At 49.2% G+C, this 21,088-nt stretch overlaps 2 protein-coding genes across 2 annotated transcripts; one reads left to right on the top strand and one right to left on the bottom strand.

The window, feature by feature from the left end:
• Positions 1 to 594: 594 nt before the first annotated feature.
• Positions 595 to 3,990, top strand: CDC20 (cell division cycle 20). The gene is given in 10 exon segments (XM_049774826.1): positions 595 to 792; positions 794 to 934; positions 1,217 to 1,313; positions 1,451 to 1,579; positions 1,684 to 1,880; positions 1,997 to 2,091; positions 2,208 to 2,436; positions 2,558 to 2,683; positions 3,540 to 3,657; positions 3,812 to 3,990. Coding segments are annotated over 10 exon segments (1,509 nt in total).
• A 204-nt stretch (positions 3,991 to 4,194) lies between these two features.
• ELOVL1 (ELOVL fatty acid elongase 1) lies at positions 4,195 to 6,686 on the bottom strand. Its single transcript, XM_049774989.1, has 7 exons — positions 6,605 to 6,686; positions 6,113 to 6,303; positions 5,668 to 5,748; positions 5,493 to 5,549; positions 5,297 to 5,402; positions 5,077 to 5,213; positions 4,195 to 4,908 (listed from the first exon to the last, which is right to left on the bottom strand). The coding sequence occupies exons 1-7, from the start codon at positions 6,648 to 6,650 to the stop codon at positions 4,687 to 4,689; spliced, it is 840 nt and encodes a 279-aa protein (XP_049630946.1). The 5' UTR covers positions 6,651 to 6,686; the 3' UTR covers positions 4,195 to 4,686.
• Positions 6,687 to 21,088: the final 14,402 nt, after the last annotated feature.

Genomic DNA, 21,088 nt, shown 5'->3' with positions numbered 1-21,088 from the left:
ACCACTGTCTTCTGCATGCAAGGCCACGCCCTACCTCCATGCTATCTCTGCTTATTTAATTATTGGTTTGGGGGCCACACCCGGTGACACTCAGGGGTTCCCCCTGGCTATGCGCTCAGAGACCGCTCCTGGCTTGGGGCACGGGGAAAGCATCATGGACATCAGGGGGAATCGAACCTCTGACCCTCCTAGCCTAAGCGCGCGCCAGGCAGAAGACACCTTACTGCTCGGCGCCACCGCCCCGGCCCCTCCCCCTCCCGCTTCCAAGCCCTCGCGGACGGGACCTTCCTTGAGCCCAGATTCCCATCCTTCATGAAATCGCGCTTCGGGCTAAAGTCGCGCGAGATTTGCGCCGGGGTCCCGGAAGTCCCGCCCCCGGGGGTGCTGTGGGCCAATGGGAAAAGGCGACGGTTGCGACGGTTGGATTTTGAAGGAGCCAATGAGAGCTCGGAGCGCAGAGTTCAAGCCGCGTCGCTAGGCATCGGCCGGGGCGGCGTGGAATTGGAACTTGCTGCTCGCAAGTCGCGTCCCAGGCGACACTGCACGGTGCTTTCGGTGCTTTCGGTGCTTTCTCCCTCCAGCCCCCCGCCCCCCATGGCCCAGTTCGTGTTCGAGAGCGACCTGCACTCGCTGCTGCAGCTGGACACCCCCATCCCCAATGCACCCCCGGCGCGCTGGCAGCGCAAGGCCAAGGAGGCCGGCGGGCCGGGCCCGTCGCCCATGCGAGCCGCCAACCGCTCCCACAGCGCCGGCAGGACCCCGGGCCGGACGCCCGGCAAGTCGGGCAAGGGGAGCGCCAAGGGCCCCCCCCACGCCCAGCAAGCCCGGCGGCGACCGCTACATCCCCCTCCGCAGCGCCTCCCAGATGGAGGTGGCCAGCTTCCTCCTGAGCAAGGAGAACCAGCAGGAGAACGACGAGACGCCCACCAGGAAGGTAAGGCTGGGCCGGAGAGAGTCGTGGAGGGAGGTAGGAGGGCGCTGGCCTGGCATGCACAAGGACCACAAGGTGGTTCGAATCCCATCTGGCATCCCGTGCGGTCGCCCCTGAGTGCTGGAGGGTGTGACCCCAAAAAACAAATCCAGGAAGGTAAGGTCTGCACCCCCTCAGAGTGACTTTGAGGGCTCGGGGCGGCCCACGATCTTGCACTCAATGGTGAATGCCTACCGGTTGTGTCCCTCTCTTCTCCCTCCCCCGACTCTCCCCCGCATTTTGCAGGAGCATCAGAAGGCCTGGGCTCTGAACCTGAACGGTTTTGATGTGGAGGAAGCCAAGATCCTCCGACTGAGTGGAAAACCACAGAATGCCCCAGAGGGTAAGAACTGGGAGTGCTGGGTGGGGCTCTTAGAATCCCATCCCTGGCACAGAGGAGAGGAGAAGAGAGGAAGGGATGGCCTTCTTAGGTGGCTCTCCAGCTGGAGACTTGTCATCTCATGGTATTGGTTGTCCCAGGTTACCAGAACAGATTGAAAGTCCTCTACAGTCAGAAGAACACCCCAGGCTCCAGCCGCAAGACCTGCCGTTACATCCCCTCCCTGCCAGACCGAATCCTGGATGCCCCAGAGATACGGAATGATTACTGTAAGCACAGTCCTCAGGCCCAGAGGGTATGAAGAAAGGGCCCAAAACAATCAGAAAGCTCATAGATGTTCTTCTGCTCTTCCCTTTCACTACCCGTCTGGCAGACTTAAATCTTTTGGACTGGAGTTCTGGGAACATACTGGCTGTGGCCCTGGACAATAGCGTATACTTGTGGAATGCGGGCTCTGGTGATATCCTGCAGCTGCTGCAAATGGAACAACCTGGGGACTATATATCTTCTGTGGCTTGGATCAAAGAGGGCAACTACCTTGCCGTGGGCACTAGCAATGCTGAGGTGCAGGTGAGGCATGTCCTTGTGCTACAGCTTTGCTGTCTCCTAGGTCCAGTGGGCTTGCCACAGAGGAAGTGGCTAATGTCACTTACCAGTCTTTGACCCTCTTCTCACCCTCCTCCTAGCTATGGGATGTGCAACAGCAGAAACGGCTTCGAAACATGACCAGTCACTCTGCCCGAGTGGGCGCCCTGTGTTGGAATAGCTATATTCTGTCCAGGTGAGTGGTTTGGTTAAGCTAGGGCTAAATAAGCCTTGCGATATTTTGCCTCTTTCCTCATTACAGCTTGGCTACTACTTGGCATGACCTATAAACTAAATTCCTCCTTTCTCCAGTGGTGCCCGCTCTGGTCATATCCATCATCATGATGTTCGTGTAGCAGATCACCATGTGGCTACACTGAGTGGCCATAGCCAGGAAGTGTGTGGGCTGCGCTGGGCCCCAGATGGACGACATTTGGCCAGTGGTGGCAATGATAACTTGGTCAATGTGTGGCCTAGTACTTCTGGAGAAGGTGGCTGGGTGCCCCTGCAGACATTTACACAGCACCAAGGGGCTGTCAAGGTAGGATGGGCTGGGTGTCTACAGATACGTGCTGAGAGGGGTTGTAGTGGGATTGGGTCCATCTGTATTCCTGTAGCTCCTGCTCTAGCTCTAGTACCTGCTGACATCTTTGTTCACCTAGGCTGTAGCTTGGTGTCCCTGGCAACCTAGTATCTTGGCAACTGGAGGAGGCACTAGTGATCGACACATTCGCATCTGGAACGTCTGTTCAGGGGCCTGTTTGAGTGCTGTGGATGCCCACTCCCAGGTAGACTAGCCTGTTTAACCACTTGTGCCCTTGTGCTTCTTATCTAATAACTTGCTAATAAGTTCTAAACTTTTTTTCTTTTGGTTTTTGGGTCACACCCAGCAGCACTGGCTCCACACTCAGAAATTGCTCCTGGCAGGCTCGGGGAACCATATGGGATGCCAGGATTCGAACCAATGACCTTACCTCCATGCTATCTCTCCAGCCCCTAGTTCTAAACTTCTAACCCAGTGTTCACACATGATTCTAGACCCAAGAGTGCTTTATCTCCAATCCTGTGTCATTTAGATGACAAAACCAATAGGATTCACTATTTGTCGCTTTGTTTTGCTTCCCTAAAATGTTGGAAAGCAGGTTGAGCCTCTGAAGAAATCTGCAAAATCTTATCCTTCTTAACCTCTGCCTGCCCACTGGGGATTCCATTGCATTGTTCTCCCAACTTTCTTGTTGAAATGCCATCTGCACAACTGTTTTGGTTTGTTTATTACTTTAAAACCCTGCTTATCACAGCATGAATCCAAACTCACCAGATGGTATTTGAGGTCTCTGGTAAAGGGTCTTGATAGATCCATTGCAGTTACCTCTCCATTCATTCCCCACATGCAACCTTGATTCTTAACTTGGGTTATAGAGCTAGAGTTCAAATTTTGATCATTGTATGTTAACTTGCATGTGACCCAGGACAACTTGCTGAACTTTTTGCTTGATTCCTCGTCTGTAAAATCGAATAGATCAACTCTATTCGTAAGGTTCTCATAAGGACCATGATAATTTTTGTCTGTGGCATCTGATAGAACACAACTTTGTTCTGATTTTAGTAGCAGTGGCTATCATTCTCTGGCCAATCTCTCCACAGGTGTGCTCCATCCTCTGGTCTCCCCACTACAAGGAACTCATCTCAGGCCATGGTTTTGCCCAAAACCAGCTGGTTATCTGGAAGTACCCAACTATGGCCAGGGTCACTGAGCTCAAAGGTAAAGTACTAAATAAAAGCCAGGCACAAAAGGCCACATGATAAATGGCTTTTTTGGGGGGGGCGGGGGAATGGCTTTGTTTTGCCTCCAGAAGAGGTAAGCAGAGACATAATCTTACCACTGTACCATTCTCACCTTTTCTGTCATGTCCCAGGTCATACAGCCCGGGTACTTAACCTCACCATGAGCCCTGATGGGGTCACCGTAGCATCAGCAGCAGCAGATGAGACCTTGCGGCTCTGGCGTTGCTTTGAGTTGGATCCTGCCCGCCGGCGGGAGCGGGAAAAGGCCAGTGCAACCAAAAGCAGCCTCATCCACCAGGGCATCCGTTGAAACAACCTGTTTCATTGTTGTTTGTTTTTTTATTTTTCTAATAAAGTTTCCTCTTCCTCTCTTCTGCATGCTCTTGGTTTTAGACATCCTCAAATTCCCCTACTGAGATCAGAACCACGAAGGTCGACGGCAGCCCTGCCTCTGACCTGCCTGGCAGGCACGCTCCCATTTTCTCCATTCACACATGGACACAAGCCTCAGTGATTTCCTCTGTCACATTTAATGAAGACAAAGAGTGAGCAGCCTCCAATGGCTGCATTCCCAGGCCCCCAGCCACCCTGACCTTTGGCCAAGAAGCTCCTGCTTCAGCGTGGGGTGGTAAGGAAGGAGCCTGAGTCCACAGTGACAGATTATTGCTGACCTCTTCAGTGTGAGGAAAAAGGCCACGAGGCCCTGATGGGGGCCAGCCCTGAGTGCTCCTCTCCCAAGTTTAAGGCAGGGAGAGGAGATTAAGTGTCCAGCCCTTGCAGCTCTCCACTCAGTGGCAGAAGGCATTGAGGCCACGTCCCTGGGGCTGACCATGAGAAGTAGGCGAGGAACGGAAGTGGTCCCTGTGTGCCAGCTGTGGGGAGGGGAGAGCCTGTCCCCTGCTCAGTCCTGACCTGATCACAGGTGTAGGTGGGGAGGACACTGACGGATGCTGCCCAAGGTGCAGTCCTGAGGCACTTAGGTGGGCACCAGGCTGAGCCATATTATTCAGTTGGCCTTGACCTTGGCAGTACCTGGAGCTCCATTTTGCTGCAATGCACGGGGCAGCCGTTTGCCTTTGGTGTAGGAGTGATACCAGAAATTGGAGAAGAGCACAAAGAAGATCGTGCCGTACATCCAGATGAGGTGGATGATGACAGGGTACTGGTAGCTACAACTGGGCATGAAGTAGTATTGGGTGATGTGCAGCGAAACCAGAACAAACTGGATCTGGAAGAGAAAAGCAGGGTCAATAAGGAGAGTAAGGCTACCCAGGGGTAAAGAGGGAAACTGAAGGTTGAGCAGGGGGAGAAGGGGTCAGATGTGAGGTCAGTTGGACAAAGGTAGAAACCACAGTAGGAATATTGGGAGGTTATAAGCCGGGCCCAGGACCCTCACCAGCTGAATGGCTGTCATGTGCTTTTTCCACCAAAGGTAGGGCTGAGCCACAGGGCCAAGGGCAGACAGTCCATAGTACAGGTACATGATGACATGCACAGAGGAGTTGATCATAGCATGGAAAGAGCCCATTCCTCCTACAAGTGGACAAAGAACATTAGGAGTCAAGCCTCATCCAAAGTAACACATCCTCTTTCCCTCAGTGGCTTTTACCACTCACCTGGGGCAATTTTGATTCCCCACCACCAGCTCCAGGGAAGCACTGAGTGGTGGAAAACATGGAGAAAGGTCACCTGGCCATCTTTTTTCCGGAGAATAAAGATCACCTAAGAGAAAAGTTGGAAAATAATGCTCAGAGCTAGATAATCCACTGCTTTCTCCCTCTCCCCCAATACATATATGTCAGAACTACTCACTGTGTCCATCAATTCAATGAACTTGGAGAAAAGGAAGAGCCAGGCTACTCGAACCATCTGTAAGAAGCCAGAACAGCCTTAGAACCCCCCTGCACTATACCAAAAAAAGGGTCATAAACATGAATCACACTCAAGCTGCTCCTCTACCTAGTTCAGACCTCAACCCCCTCCTTACCCTCAGTGCCTCGGGGTTGTTGGAGTAGTCCACAGGGTCACAGCGCCACGTATAGGTAGTCAGCCAGCCAGAATTCAAGAACTAGGAAGGGGTGTGAATGAGTTCTTCAGAGTTCCCTTCCCATCCCATTCCCCCAATCTCACTTCAATTCCTCCCATTCTTTATTTTTGAGCCACACCTGGCAATACTCAGGGCTTGCTCCTGGCTTTTACACTTAAGAATTACTCCTGACAGTGCTTGGGGTAAGATATGGGATGCCAAGGCTCAAACTTGACTCAGCCATATGGAAGGCAAGCACCGTACCTGTTGTACTATCCTGGCCCCTCCCTCCCTCCCATCTTTAGCCAAGAAATGGATATGTAAACTTTCTGATAAAGAGGTGTCACGCTTTGGCCCTAGGCCTACCCCTTATTCTGCCAAGGCACTGAAGCACCCAAGGGCCCACCTCATAGACAATGTATAGGGAGAGCGCCACCAAGGAGAAGTTGTAGACAATCATGAAACCACGAAGCTGGAAGGGCTTCCGATTGGCCATAATTCGTGGTCCAAGCGAGAGAACAAAATACACGTAGGTCAGGAGGATGGACGTCATTAGCAAGGGAGATCCCATCAGAGGATAGCCCTGGATCCGGGGATCTGTGAATAAAGGTCAAAGGAGACAGGAAGAAGCAAGCCAGGTCAGAAGGGTCATGTAATTCATAGGATTCTCTGGGTCGGGCAGACAGATCTCAGGGCTGCAGCACACGCCTGGATCTGAAGGCCCCATTTTCCACTCCCGGTTCCACAAGATCCTCTATCACCCAAGGGTGGCTCAGGCACCCATGAACACTGTTTCTCCACACACACACACACCAAACAAAAAGTCTACTGTGGCTCTCCAAACGGAGACAACCCTGAGTCCAGGGAACCCAGGGCTGGGGGGTAGACAGCATCTTACCTGCATGCTTCATCATCTCCTGGTACAAATTCATGACAGCCTCCATCCTGGCTAAGGGCTCTAAGGAGATTAGAAGGTGGGTGTCACACAGTGCTCTCTATGCTCCCACCATTCAACAATCCACAAACAGGACACAGCTACACAGTCAGTGCCCTAAACAAGCTGGTAAGAGGAAGGAATCTCTCGGGGACCAGGGAAGGGAGAAGGTGTGTGTGCACACATCCTGCCCTCCTATCCACACCTTTCCTGAGTCTGCTCCTCCCTCTGCAGAGCCAGTCCCTTCCGGACCGCTCTACCCTCTTCCTCTAGAGAATTCTGGTTCTAGTCTCCTTCCAGCAGGGCTGAGACCTGGAGCTTATTCTAGGAGCTACCTCTCCCTTTTTCTCCTAGGCTTGCATCTCTCATCTCTCCTGTCCTCACTTGTGGGGAATGCTCATCTCCTACCCCCTGCCAGGCCAGGGTTTTCCCTTCTGATCCCTCCAGGCCCTTCTGGAACTCCAGCCACCTGGATCCCTTCCCAGGCTCTCACCTCCAGGCTCTGGCAGCCTCCACTCGACCTTCCTCTCCCGGAGCCTGGCTCTTTGAGACTCGGGCCCTGGCGGCTCCACCTGTCTGACTAGCTCTGGCAGCAGCCCCGCCCTCCATCCGCCCCCACTGCCCAGCGCATGGGGTGGAGGGTGGGTCCAGGCCACAGGTCAATGCCTGGAGGAGCAGGACCCACCAGGATTGAGAAAGCCAAACTCAGCAGCCACCCATCCCGGACCAGCCACAGCTCAGGCACTAGTTTCAGCACCAACAACTTCCTGGGGATCTGGCCCTGGTCGAACTTGTGACCCAAGAAAACTGCTGAGAACCCACAAAGTGGTGTGTCCCCTAAACAATGCCTGCCCCCCCTCCCACAGAGGCAAGTGTACCCTACTTGAAAATGGGCATGATTTCCCATTCCTTCCTGCCCCAGAGGCATGTGAGGAGGTGGGGAAGTGGGGGAGGCCTCAGGAATCTCTCCTCCCCAAGGGAGGGGTACTAATGAGCCACAGTCTGGAGGAATGTCGGGGGAGGGCTCACAGCAGAGGGGAACCTGGGGCTGGGCTGGTTCCAGAGGGACAAGGATGCCTCCAGCAGCCAACATACACACAAGGGACCACGCCTCCAGATGTACCGTCAAGGGTACTATCCACCTCTGTGTCAGCCCACAGTTTCCTAGTCTCACAACTGCCCACACCCTGTGGCCAAATCCTCCCCCAACACCACACATACTCAGCATACCCTCCGGCCAACCCCACGGCAGTCACCAATGGCCAGCATCCAGGTACACGGAGCTCACTACTGCCAGCCCGCAAACCTGCGTGAACTTTGACACGCATAGTTTTCTAAGATCTAGACCTGCCCTTAGCTACACACAGTCATGCCAACACGCCCCAAACACTCACACACCATCTGGCTGATGCTGTGTTCCCATGTGCAAACTCTTCAGCACATGGGGGTCGGCTCACACACACACACACACACGTGCGAATCTTAAGCCAGTGTGTCCTCGACCCCACCCACACCTTGCAGACCCACAAACCCGGTTCCTGGGGGGGGGGGCACCAACCACTAGCTTCCTTCCTTCCTTCATTCATTCCCAGCCAGGTCCTCGTTAGTTGTGCCAGGCAGGCTGCTGTCAGCTGCGGTAGGTAAGTGTGTGTTGCAGGGGCCCTTGGCAAGTACAGATCTGCACACATCATCCTTCCTGACCCTGCGGAGCATGTCAGCTACTCTTCCCGCTCTTAAACACCACGGGCCCAGGAGAACATGAGAACACACACACACACACACACACACACACACACACACACACAGCAGTATTGGGGGGTGAGTGTGTGGACTCATGAGTCTGGAGAGGACCTGTCCCCAAGTTGGGGAGGAATCTGGGTGTGGTCCTATCCCAGCAGGGAAACTCAGCCCGTTCCTTCCAATCTTCCTTTCTACCTTCCTTCCTTCCTTCTTTCCTTTAAGATGGATGGAAGGCAGGAAGGGCGAGGAGACAGGGCCAAAACAGGGGGAGAAGCGGGGGCAGAGGGAGGCGGGTGGGCGAGGGAGGAAGAGGCGGAGGAGGCAGCAGAGCACGCCCAGGGAGGCCCGGCGCGGAGCGGAGCGGGAGCGAGCGGGGGGCCCAGGGTGGGAAGAGGCGGCCGGGGAGGCCGGGCCGGGCGTGCTGGGACCTCCCACCCACTCTCCCCGGGCGCAGCCTCGCCCACAACAGCCAGGGCAGGGCCGGGCCGGGGCTGGGCCGAGCCCGGGGCGGGGGGCCGGGCACGTGGCGGGATCGGAGCCCGCGGCGGGGCCAACTCACCGGCGGGGGCCCGGCGGCCGGTGGCGGCGGGCTGGGAGGGCGGCGGGCCGGCGAGAGAGGCCGCGGAGTCGGTCCCCGGGGCCAGGCTCCTGCCACTTACTTCCTCATCTGCCGGCTGGGCCGACTTTCTGTCACCAGAGGGGGAGGGGGCGTGCCGGCCTGGGGGGCGCCTGCTGATTGGGTCGCCCCGGCTCGGCGCGGCTCGGCGGGGCCGGAGGGAGGGGCGGGCCACCCGGCAAGCCCGCCCAGCCCCGGCTCCCCACCCGGCCTCGCCTCGCCGCGCCTCGCCCCGCTGCGGCCGCCGCCGCCTGGGCCCGGCCCGCCGGAGTGGGTCTGGTCGCTCCCTGACGGCCGCTGACCCCCCTCACCCACACCCACACCCCACCCACCCCCAAGGTCTCTTTCTGGGCCTTCCTTTGGGTTGAGAGCGGGGGGAGGCCCCCCACATGGTCGCTGACCCTCCTCCCCTGGCCAGTGGCCCGGCCTAGCTCAGGGCCCTGGGTGGGGGAGCGTGATGGGGCTCCACCCTTCCCTCTGGTGCTCTAGTGTCCTTACTAGAGGGCACGAGGGATCGTGTGTGTGTGTGTGTGTGTGTGTGTGTGTGTAGGGAGCACGATGGGGTGCACCTGTAGATGAGCCCAGAGGGATCCTCTGTGTGTGTGTGTGTGTGTGTGTGTGTGTGTGTGTGTGTGTGTGTGTTGTGTGAAGGGCACGATGGGGTGCACCTGTAGACGTGCCCAGAGAGCACTGTCTGCAATGGAAGTGCACAAACAGAAATGACCATGGGAGCCTCTGTGTGTCTGAGTGTGTGCGCAGGCTTCGGGGCGTCCGAGGTGGGCTAGCCCCAGGAAGCACTGTGGGGTGCACCTGTAGATGAGCCCAGAGCACTGTGTGCAATGAAGGTGAACAAACAGAAATGACCTGAAACTGGAGGTTAAAACCACCGCTGGCTACCCTGGCCTGCAAGGTTGTGCAAAGGAAAAGGAGGAAAGCAGGAAAGCTGAGCTGGGCATGCTGGGCTGTGACTGAATGCTGTCGTTTCTCAAAGCACAAGAGGGAAACCTGATTTTATTCTGGAAGCTGGAGTGAAAGTTCGATGTGGCTACGTACAAGTCAGGCAGGTACCATCAAAGAGTCATGGACTATTTACTCTCCACCTACCAGATGGACCAGAAGATTAGTAAGTACTGGCCACACGTGGTGGGGAGCCTTGTTAGGTGCTTTCCCTATACCTGACTGACTTTTTTACCCAGTCACTTCAAGAGAACCCCAGGGAGGCCCTCCAATTTAAGGAGAGTTAAGGGCCTGATCTAATGAGGTTTGAAAACTGGCAGGCTTGGAAACCATCTTGTCTCTTCAAGGCTGGAGTCAAAGGCTCCACACTCAAACTTAGCTCTCTTCTAAGCTGTTTGCATTTCCTCTGCCCACCCCCCACCCCAAACACAACTAGATTGAACTATCTGGAGTAAAGACTAGGTCTTTGCAAGATGAAGTCTGACCTCCAGCAGCTCCTGGAAACTGTTTTGCATATCATGATCCAATAACTGTAGGACTGGATGATGTAAACCATTAGGGAAATTCAGGTAAGCTCATAAATGGGGGGATGTAACTGTGTAAAGGCAAGAGGTCAGAGACAAAGTACAATCCATTAGTATTACCCTCAGAAGGAAATGTCAAACTATTGATTCAACGGTTTAAAAGGCTCAAAGTTCTGGGGCCTGAGAAAGAGGTAACACAGCATGTAGGGTGCTTGCCTTGCACGTGGCAGACTGAGTTTGATCCCTGGCATCCCATATGGTCCCCAGAAGCACACTATGAGTGATCCTTGAGTGCAGAGGCAGGAATAGGCCCTGAGCACCTCCGAGTGTAGCCCAGAATTAATAACAAAAAAAAATTTTTTTTAATGGCTCAAAGTTCTTAGCATTGTACTCTGAAGCCCTACCTGATCTGGTTTTCAATATCCCACTCTACTTATGCCATTCTTCTCAGCCCTGTTTTATATCTTTGATATCTCCTATACTTTCAATCCTTGTCCCTTGACTCCTGGCAGGAAATTACTCCCACAACTTGCTCCTCCACCCTACTACAAACTTAGTTGTAGTATCTATCCCTGCCATATATCCCTATCAGCAAGAACCATGTTTGGTTTTTATTTATTTTGCTATGGGGGCCACACCTGGTGGCGCCCAGGGGTTACTCCTAGCTTTGCATTTAGAAATTACTCCTGGGAGGCTCAGGGGACCATTTGGGATGCAGGGGTTCAAACCTGGGTCAGCCATATGCAAGGCAAACCTCTATCTGCTGTGCTATTGCATCAGCTCTGGAATCATGTTTTAGTTGTTTTTGTCTCTGATATCTGTTCCATTTTCTGAATCATTTCACCTGTGATGTTTGTTAAATGATTACAAAAGTGGATGAAACTTTGAAAAAGGGAGAGGTTGAGGGGCCCAGAGTTGTGGGGAGGACAGTGTGAATTCAGTGGCCTCCTACTTTCGTTGAGTCTCAATATTCACCATGTCAATAAATAGTTATTGGAAGCCAAGTGTGTTCTAGGTAGTAGCTTTGGGGTCACATCTAACTCCTAAAGTCTCAGTTTCAGTCTTCTAGTTAAGTGTCTGTGTGATCTTATGGAAGTTGCTAATCCTCTAGAAAAAGTGAACAGTATTCATATCTATCTCATAGGTGTGTGGTAAAAATTACAGGAAGTAATACATGTGAAGTGCTTTGCATTATTTGTATCTCACATTTAATAATGTGAAAAGCAACCAATATACCAAGATGGTATATACTTATAAATAGACTCATTAGTATTCATTTAACATATTCTTTAAGTGCTTACTGTGTGTAAAGTACTACTTTGAGAGCACTAATGAGAGGTTTGGGATTCAGTATTCATCCAGAAATGAATTAGAGGTGAACAAAGCAAACTATTATAGACAATAAAATTGTCTGAGAGGTCAGAAATGGGAAATATCAACTCTTCAATTATTCACCTGGGTCACACTAGTAAATGGCACAGTAAGTCTTTAATCGGTGCATTTTTATTTGCTTATTTCTTTGTTTAAGGGCCATACCACTTGGTGCTAGGGGGTTGCTTCCAGTTGTACTGCAGGGATCTTGTAATACCAGGAATTCAATCTGGGCCTTCTGCATGCAAAGTGCCCATGTGCTTTGCATGCACCCAGCCCTATCAGTTTTCACTCTAGTCTGAGCCCTCAGTAAGTACTTATTGACCACATGTAGGAACATGTTCAAAGATTCACTTTGCTTAGTTCTTGTTCTAGTCCTGAAAGAAAGCATCCTTAAATATCTGCTATAAAGGGGCGGGGGTGGAGAGATAGCATGGAGGTAAGGTGTTTGCCTTGCATGCAATGCAGAAGGATGGTGGTTCGAATCCCGGCATCCGATATGGTCCCCCGAGCCTGCCAGGAGTGATTTCTAAGTATAGAGCCAGGAGTAACCCCTAGTGCTGCCAGGTGTGACTCAAAAAAAAAAAAATCTGTTATAAGGGGCCAGAGATAGAGTATAGCAGGTAAGGTGCTTGCATAGTATGTACTAATCTAGGTTTAATCCCTGGTATCCCATATAATTCCTCAAGCCCTACCAGAAGTGATCCCTGAGCATAAAGCTAGAAGGAATATCTGAGAACCATCAGGTGTGGCTCCCAAACAAACGCCCCAAATTTTTGCTATAAACCCTAGCCATGTTTGTAATCATGGTGCTTAAATTAAAAATTTAATAAAAAATAAAAAGCCCTAGCCACAGTCCCTGCCAAATGGCATCTCTGCATAGGGTTCCTATCAAACGCTCATTGTCTAGAGAAGACAGACTTCTAATCTAATGGAGTATCAATGCAAGAAGCAGTCCCAGAAAGATAAACCCAAGTGGGGATTAGTTCTAGATTGAGTCTCAGAAATAATACACCTAGAGATGAGCATTAAAGGACATTTTTAGAAGGTGGGGAAAGGCATTCTGGGCAGAGGAAAGCATGTAAATGAAGAAGGTATAGAAGTAGAAGTTGTGTCAGGTGTGGGGTCCTCTAGGTAGTTTGGGGGCACCTTCTTGGAAAGTACATGGATTAAGCTAGGAAAGCCCTGGAAATCTCCATAAGAAATGTGAATTTTGTGACAGAAAATGACTTTAATAAAAATTCATTGACTTAAAAATGAAAAAGAGAATTTATTCTGCCCATTTATTCTGTCATACAAGAAGCACCTGGGGAGTTTTCAAAATATCAATAGCTGGGTACTGGAAAGATAGTACAGTGAGTAGGGCATTTGCTTTGTATCTGGGTTTGATATTCTGAACTCCATCTGGTCCCAGTGCCCCACCAGGAGTGATCCCTGAGTGCAGAGCCAGGAATAAACCATGAGTACTGCTGGGTATGATCCAAAAACCATTACAAAAAATAATATGGGCCAGAGAGATAGCACAGCAGTAGAGCATTTGCCTTGCACGCAGCTGATTCTGAACGGATGGTGGTTCGAATCCCAGCATCCCATATGATCCCCTGAGCCAGCAAGGAGCCATTTCTGAGCATAGAGCCGGGTGGAACTCCTGAGTGCTGCTGGGTGTGACACCCCCCCCAAAAGACCCCCAATAACAATAATATCAATGCCTGGATCTCACCTCAAGGTAGTTGCCATTGGGAAGATGCATGAACATATTCATGTGCTGTGTAGAAGGAGACTATGGGATCAGAGATTTGTGTGCAGAAGTTAGCCTCTGACTACAGAGAGTTCTTCACAGACGGAAATGGATGTAAAGGAAGAGTAAGTCTGTAAGCATGATCTGGGAAGAAACAGGACTGTTTGGAGCTGCAAGCTTAGTCACTGGCTTTAGAGGTAAGAAATATTACAGCAGGCTGGTAAGCTGGAGAAACAAAGTACTCAAGAACTCTTAGTCCTTAATGATGGAGGCTAGGTATGCAATGGAAAGAATTCCCAGTTCGACAGTTCCATTTCCCCCTTCCCCAGGGAGACTTCCTCACTAAAGGGAAATGACAACTTCCATCGGGTCGCACCCTGGCTGACTCACTCCACACTCACTGCTCTTTAAGGTGCCCTTTATTCTCTCCCCAGAAGAAAAACCATGGCTTTACTGTCTCCTAAAATTTAGGCTGAAAACTACCATCAAGATCACTTCTACCAACTTCATTACATGAGTGTTTGAAGCTTTGTCTTTCAGCTGAAAAATTAACGGGAAGTAGAATCAAAACAGCAGGTATGGAAAAGAGAAAATATGAAGGGAAAAATAGCCTGTTTATGTAGGAAAGAGGGAATTTGGGAAGGAGGGAGAGAAAGGCAGTTGGAACAGAGGAGGGGACAGAGTAGAAAAGATATGGCTGGACAGGCTAAGAACAACAGGCTAGGTAGGATCTGTGGGCCAAGGCGAGACAAATGGAGACAGAAGATGTGGCAGTTGGGGACGTTGTCTAGTTTCTCCCTTCCTGTTCTGTACAGGACAAAGGGCACTTTCTGCCCACAGAGAGGAGCTGGGGGGAGGGCTGAGTCCTTGAGCACAAAGAGAGGGCGAAGATGAGGGTGAAGGATCTGTCAGTTAATCATTCCGCATATCCCTGAGCCTTGGCCAGCAAGCAAGTGTCCACTTCCTAAGGCTGGGACCTTGGCAAGAAAGGCATCTGTTTGGCAGGAGAAACTCATGTAAATATTATTGTATCATGGAATTTGGGGTTTTTTTCTGGACCACTGATAGGTCAGGATCAAGATCTGATCTCAACAACACACCATAGACAGTGTTCATAAGTTGAACTATAGAAAGTCAGGTAGGAGGAGAGGCCTGTGATAGATTCTGCAAGAAAAACACTGGAGAGAGGTATGTGGTGGCTTGGTGTTAGGGGACCCACCAGGGGAGCTAAGGGAACCAATTAAGATGGAGGAAAGGTAATTAGCCAAGATCCCAAGGACCAAAAGGGAAAAAGAGGAAACACAATTTGCTCTTTAGTACTTTTCTCAGGCAAATACAGGACCAATTGCTTTCTACAGAAAAATATGGTTCAATCCTGCAAGGTAAGTTATTATCATTTAACAAGTGAAAAGAATGGGATCAGAGAGGCAAAGGATTTTTCTCTAGGTCACCTAGGAAATATGGTAGAAGCAACATAAGTGTCTTAGGCTAAGGAAAAAATGTGAACATAGGAAAGCACAGAAGTAGGGGGTTACAAGTGGCTCCTATTGTTTTTTTGATGCAGAGGGTTTGGTTTCTGGGCCATACCTGGCAGAACTCAGGGGTTACTCCTGGCTCTACACTCAAAAGTCTCTCCTGACAGGCTCAGGGATGGAAACCAGGTGCATCCATTTAGTCCATGTGCAAGGCAAAAGTCCTAACACTGTGTTATCACTCTGGCCCCAAGTAGCTCCCTTTGTTAAGAGGCTGGCTTCTTATGTTGTGACAGATGACTTAAAGGATGAAACAGGGGCCCGGAGAGATAGCACAGCGGCGTTTGCCTTGCAAGCAGCCGATCCAGGACCAAAGGTGGTTGGTTCGAATCCCGGTGTCCCATATGATCCCCTGTGCCTGCCAGGAGCTATTTCTGAGCAGACAGCCAGGAGTAACCCCTGAGCAATGCCGGGTGTGGCCCAAAAACCAAAAAAAAAAAAAATAGATAAATAAACAAAAGGATGAAACATGTTTGCGTACAAGAGTCTTGGGTTTGATCCTTAGCACTGCATGGTTCCCCAAACACCATTTGAAGCAACGCTGAAACAGAGAGCTGGAAGTAGTTTTTGAGAACTATCAGGTATGTCCAAAACCCAAAAGCAAAAGCAAATTGTGGGACACCAATGAAGTCATGTAACTGAATGTGGGGATCATGGAAAAACTGATAGCAATAGTTTCTGAATGTTCAACAACCAAAAATTTATTCAAAATCAAATGCATAATGAATCTGAGGTGTTTCTGGGGACAAGTATCCACATTGTATCCACAGATGAAAAGGAGTCACGAGTGGAAAAAGATTAAGAAGCCCTGGGTTAGAAGGTATTATGAATGGTATATTCTGTGAATGAGTGAACCCTTACCTTATTTTAAAAAGTTGAAGCATTTTGAATAAAAAAATGCAGTTTCATTTGTATTGGGGGAATCCCTGAAAAAATTTGGGGGACTACACCTGACTATAGTCAGGACTTACTCCTGGTTGTGCACTCACGGATCACTCCTGGAGAGACTAAGGGAACCAAACAGAATGCTGGGGATTAAACTCAGATTGGTTGCATTCAAAGCAAGAGCCTTATGCACTGTAAGATTTGGGGGGGGGGGCCCACACCCAGTGACGCTCAGGGGTTACTCATGGCTCAACGCTCAGAAATCGCTCCTGGTGGGCTCAGGGGACCATATGGGATGTCAGGATTCGAACCACTGTCCTTCTGCATGCAAGGCAAATGCTTTATCTTCATGCTATCTCTCTGGCCCCAATTTTTTTTTTTGTTTTTGTTTCTACCTAAAGATTTTTGTTGTTGTTGTTGGTTTTTGGGTTTTGGGTCACACCGGGCAGTGCTCAGGGGTTACTCCTGGCTCAGAAATCGCCCTTGGCAGGCACAGGGACCATATGGGATGCTGGAATTCGAACCACCGTCCTTCTGCATGAAAGGCAAACGCCTTACCTCCATCCTATCTCTCCGGCCCCACTACCTAAAGATTTTTAAGGAAGATATTGGTTTGATTCTCATTAAGCTTTATAGATAAACCTGGTGACAGTGAAACTTATTGTGAAGTGGAGTAGAGGAAAGAGGCTGAAAGACCAGTGCAGAAGCACACGTTTTTGTTGTTTTTTGTTTGTTTTGGGGCCACACCCGACAGTGCTCAGGGCTTACTCCTGGTTCTCTGCTCAGAAATTGCTCCTGGCAGGCACGGTGGACCATATGGGATGCCCGGATTCTAACCAACACTAGTCCTAGGTCGGCCCCTTGCAAGGCAAACACCCTACTGCTGTGCTATCTCTCCGGCCAGAAGCACAAAGAAAAGAAAAGAAGAGAGAGTGGGGCCTGAGAGATAGCATGGAGGTAGGGTGTTTGCCTTTCATGCAGAAGGATAGTGGTTCAAATCCCCATATCCCATATGGTCCCCCGAGCCTGCCAGGAGCAATTTCTGAGTGTTGCTGGGTATGACACCCCCCCCCCCCAAAAAAAAAAGAAAAGAAGAAGAGAAAAACAGCTGAAGGCATGACCAAGTGCAATAGCAGTGAGAAGTAAGACTAAAGAACAGAGCAGAGACAGTTTCAGAAATGATAATTGTCAAACTGGATTAACTAAAGTTAAGCAAACTGGAAGAAATTAGTTTTGCTTTGGTAACTGCTAACAGTGTTTAGGGATTGATCATATGGTGCCATGGATCGAATGTGGACACCCACATACAAAGCATGGACTTTAATCCTTTGAGCTATCTCTCCAGCCAAATGGAACAGTCTATGATACCTGAGTTTGAGGGAAGATGGGGAGATGGCACATTTCATGGACAATCTGAAAGGATAGGCTGGAGAAGAAAATCTGCAGATTCTCCGTGGAGATAAAACCATTCACAGGTAGCTCTCATTTTGGTCATATTCAGACTTTTTCAACTCCTTGCTTTTATTTCCTCGGAGAATTTCCAGCTCCATTCCACAGACCTGTTAACCAGGTTTTCCCACTTTGTTTTCACCAAATCTAAGTTCTTGATGACACAATCCAAACAACTTGGCTTTAAGTTGAGAAGCAGCATCAGAAAGTCAAGATAGAAACAGTGATAGAAATAAGTAAGGTGCTTGCCTTGTACCTGTCACCCATATGGTCCCAATGGCCTGCCAGGAGTGATCCTTAGTGCAGAGCCAAGGGTAGGCTCTAAGCACTATAATGTGCCCCTCCAACCCCCTCAAAAAAGAAAGTCAAGGCAAAGATTGAGCCTCCAGGCCTATCTAAAGCTAGCCACACCTCAAATTGCCATTCATACAACCTTACAACAACTGGATCCAATTTTGTTTGTTTTGGGTTAAGCAAAGATAATTATATGTGTTGTAATCAAAATAGTGTTTTCTACCATGCAAGAGCAAAAAGACTGGTTAGGGAAGTAGAGGAAGAGAAGAATTGTAACTTTTGCACACTGACAATATGCCCAAAGAACCTTATACCTGACTGTCTAATAATCTTGAACTTTTTTTTTTCTTTCTTTCTTTTTTTTTTTTGGTTTTTGGTTTACACCGAGCAGCGCTCAGGGGTTACTTGTGGCTCTGTGCTCAGAAATCGTCCCTAGCAGGCACAGGGGACCATATGGGATGTCGGAATTCGAACTGCTGTCCTTCTGCAAGAAAGGCAAATGCCTTACCTCCATGCTATCTCTCTGGCCCCAAACTTTTTGTATATAAAATTGAAGTTATTTATTTTGCTTTTTTGGGCCACACCTGGCAATATTCAAGGTTTACTCCTGGCTCTACACTCAGGAATCACTCCTGGTGGGCTCAGAGGACTACATGAGATGTCAGAGATTGAACCTGGGTTGGCCATGTATAAAGCAAGCAAGCTATCCACTGTATTTACTTTCTGGTTCCAAAAATTGAAGTAATTTAAAGACTTAAAGTCATCTCAGTTGAAAGTATCTTTTGATTTAGGCATTGTAACTTCATTTTACACAGATGGAAACTGAGATTCTTGGCAGTAATTTATCCAAAGTTATACAATGATGTCTTCATTAGAATCTGTGTTTTTGTTGTAGTGGTATTTGCTTTTTAGAGGACTATACCTAGAAGTAATCAAGGATCATACTGGTAGAGTCTGGAGAACCATATGCTATACCAGGGATCAAACCTGGGTCAGCTGTGTGCAAGGCAAGTCTTATTCACTTGCCCCCAGAATTTGCATTTGTAAATAAGTAATGGATAAGTAATAATGCAATGGAACTGTTGGTATTATAATGGAAAGATGTTTGTTTTTGTTGCCCTGATCACTGCCAGGTAATTCCCAATAACCAAAAGTTATTAGGTTTTTGGGTGATACCTGTTAGTTTTGGGTGGTATTCCTTAGCTCTATACTTAGGCTTTCTTCCTGCAGTGTTCAAAGGACCTTTCCATTTCAGGGATCAAACCTGGACCTTCCTCAAACAAAGTGTGTGCTCAGTTCATGAGTTATTTTTCCAGCCCATATTTAAGCATTGTTCAGAAGAGGAGGAAATAGTAAATACTAGATAGTAGGTGTTCTTGCATCACTAGTGACTCTGAAGATTATCACAAGAAAAAGCAAGGACAGATGTTCCAAGTACAAGACAGAGCATGTGTAAACCAGAGAAGTATGATAGGACCTGGCCCCAGATATTTTCTTAGGGATATAGCTAGTTCTGTGGTAAAATAGTGACTTAAACCATGACCAAACAAGTCTGAAGGTGTGAAAGGAAGACAGGTAAGCATGGAACTCTGGTTTGTGACTATATTGAGCCATACATCTATGAAGACTTGAGCTCAGGTTTCCTAAAACGAATTATTACTGTTGCATAGAACTTTGTGAGTGAAAAATTCCCTTTAAAGATAGAATGTACTAAGACTGTGGAACTGAGTATTGGCCTATTAAGAGGTATAATTTTGGGGCCGAAAAGATAGCACAATGGTAGGGCGTTTGCCTTGCACTCGGCCAACCCAGGACAGATGGTGGTTTGATTCCTGGCATCCCCCAAGCCTGCCAGAAGTGATTTCTGAGAGCAGAGCCAGAAGTAACCCCTGAGCGCTGCTGTGTGTGACCCACCCACCCACACACACAAAGAAAGAAAACAGAGGTATAATTTAGGAAGGATGAAAAAGAATATTTATTGTAAGTGAGAGATCAGGTCATCATGTGATCTCAAATCAAAAGAATACAATTTAAGAGTACAAATTAGGCTTTAAACAAAAAAATATATAGGTATCTATTATGTGGAAGAAAATTTACAAACTGGACTCAAATGTGATATACTGCAGAACAAGCCAATGTGAAAATGTTCTGGTGTCTGCTCCACACCGGTAGAGGGACAAAATATACACAAAGATGTCTCCTGAGCCCACACTCCTGAGAGGTGAGCACAGGTAAGAGATTGCATCTGCAGAGAATTGGTCAATCACTGATTTAAGCAGTCATTATTAAGAACAGATTCTAACCCTACCCTGAGGATAGTTAATATTTATTGAGTTTCTATTATCAGGTACTCTCCTTATTTTATTTTTTTGGTTTTTGGGTCACACCCCGCAGCACTCAGGGGTTACTCCTGGGCTTTACGCTCAGAAACAGGCTATCTCTCCGGCCCCATCAGGCACTCTTCTAATCACTTTATTTTGTGGGGGGTCACACCCAGCGGCACTCAGAAGTCGGTCCTGGCAGCTCAGGGGACATATGGAATGCAGGGATATGAACCGGGTCCATCCTGTCTTGGTCCCGTGCAAGGCAAACACCTCACTGCTGTGCTATCCTCCAGCCCCTAAGTACTATTTATTGTTTTAGCCCCTTACCATTTTGTGCTGTTGTTTGGTGGCCACACCTAGAAGTGCTAAGGATTTACTCCTGGCTCTGTGCTCAGGAATCACACCTAGAGGTTCTTAGGGAATCATAAGGAGATGGTGGGCATGTCACTTACAAGACAAAGGCCTTACCTACTATACTTTCTCTTTGGGCCCCTGCATTTACGGCATTTAAGATTCATGGCACCAAAGGTGGCTGGTTCCAAAGGTAGCTGGTTCGAATCCCATTGTCCCATATGCTCTCCCGTGCCTGCCAGGAGCTATTTCTGAGCAGATAGCCAGGAGTAACCCCTGAACACCGCCGGGTGTGACCCAAAAACCAAAAACCAAAAAAAAAAAAAAAAAGATTCATGGCAACCTAATGAATAGCCACTATTATCATCTCCAGAAAGATAGTGAGGCACAGAATTAACTTGCAAAACAGGCAAAAACATTTTTTTGTATTTTTGTTTGGTCACACCCAGCAGTGCTCAGGGGTCACTCCTTGCTCTATGTTCAGAGCTCCTGAGCTCTGTGGCTCCTGGCAGGCTTGGGGGACAATATGGGATGTCGGGATTTGAACCACTGTCCTGCATCTAAGGCAAACATCTTACCACTGTGCTAGCTCTCCGGCCCCCCATATTTTTTTGGCCACATTATCTGGCTATGCTCAGGAGTTACTCCTAACTCTGCACGCAGGAAT

Source organism: Suncus etruscus, chromosome 6, assembly GCF_024139225.1.
Source record: "Suncus etruscus isolate mSunEtr1 chromosome 6, mSunEtr1.pri.cur, whole genome shotgun sequence".
NCBI classification, from domain to species: Eukaryota; Metazoa; Chordata; class Mammalia; order Eulipotyphla; family Soricidae; genus Suncus; species Suncus etruscus.
The sequence above is the reverse complement of the archived record's forward strand: the minus strand, read 5'-3'. Positions and strand labels throughout refer to the sequence as shown.

Coding starts and splice junctions, on each gene's coding strand:
- ELOVL1 (XM_049774989.1), bottom strand. CDS start 6,650: ATGGAGGCTGTCATGAATTTGTACCAGGAGATGATGAAGCATGCAG. Junction 5,214..5,296: donor GGGAATCAAAATTGCCCCAG/GTGAGTGGTAAA, acceptor GTCCACTTGTAG/GAGGAATGGGCTCTTTCCAT. Junction 4,909..5,076: donor ACATGACAGCCATTCAGCTG/GTGAGGGTCCTG, acceptor TTTCTCTTCCAG/ATCCAGTTTGTTCTGGTTTC.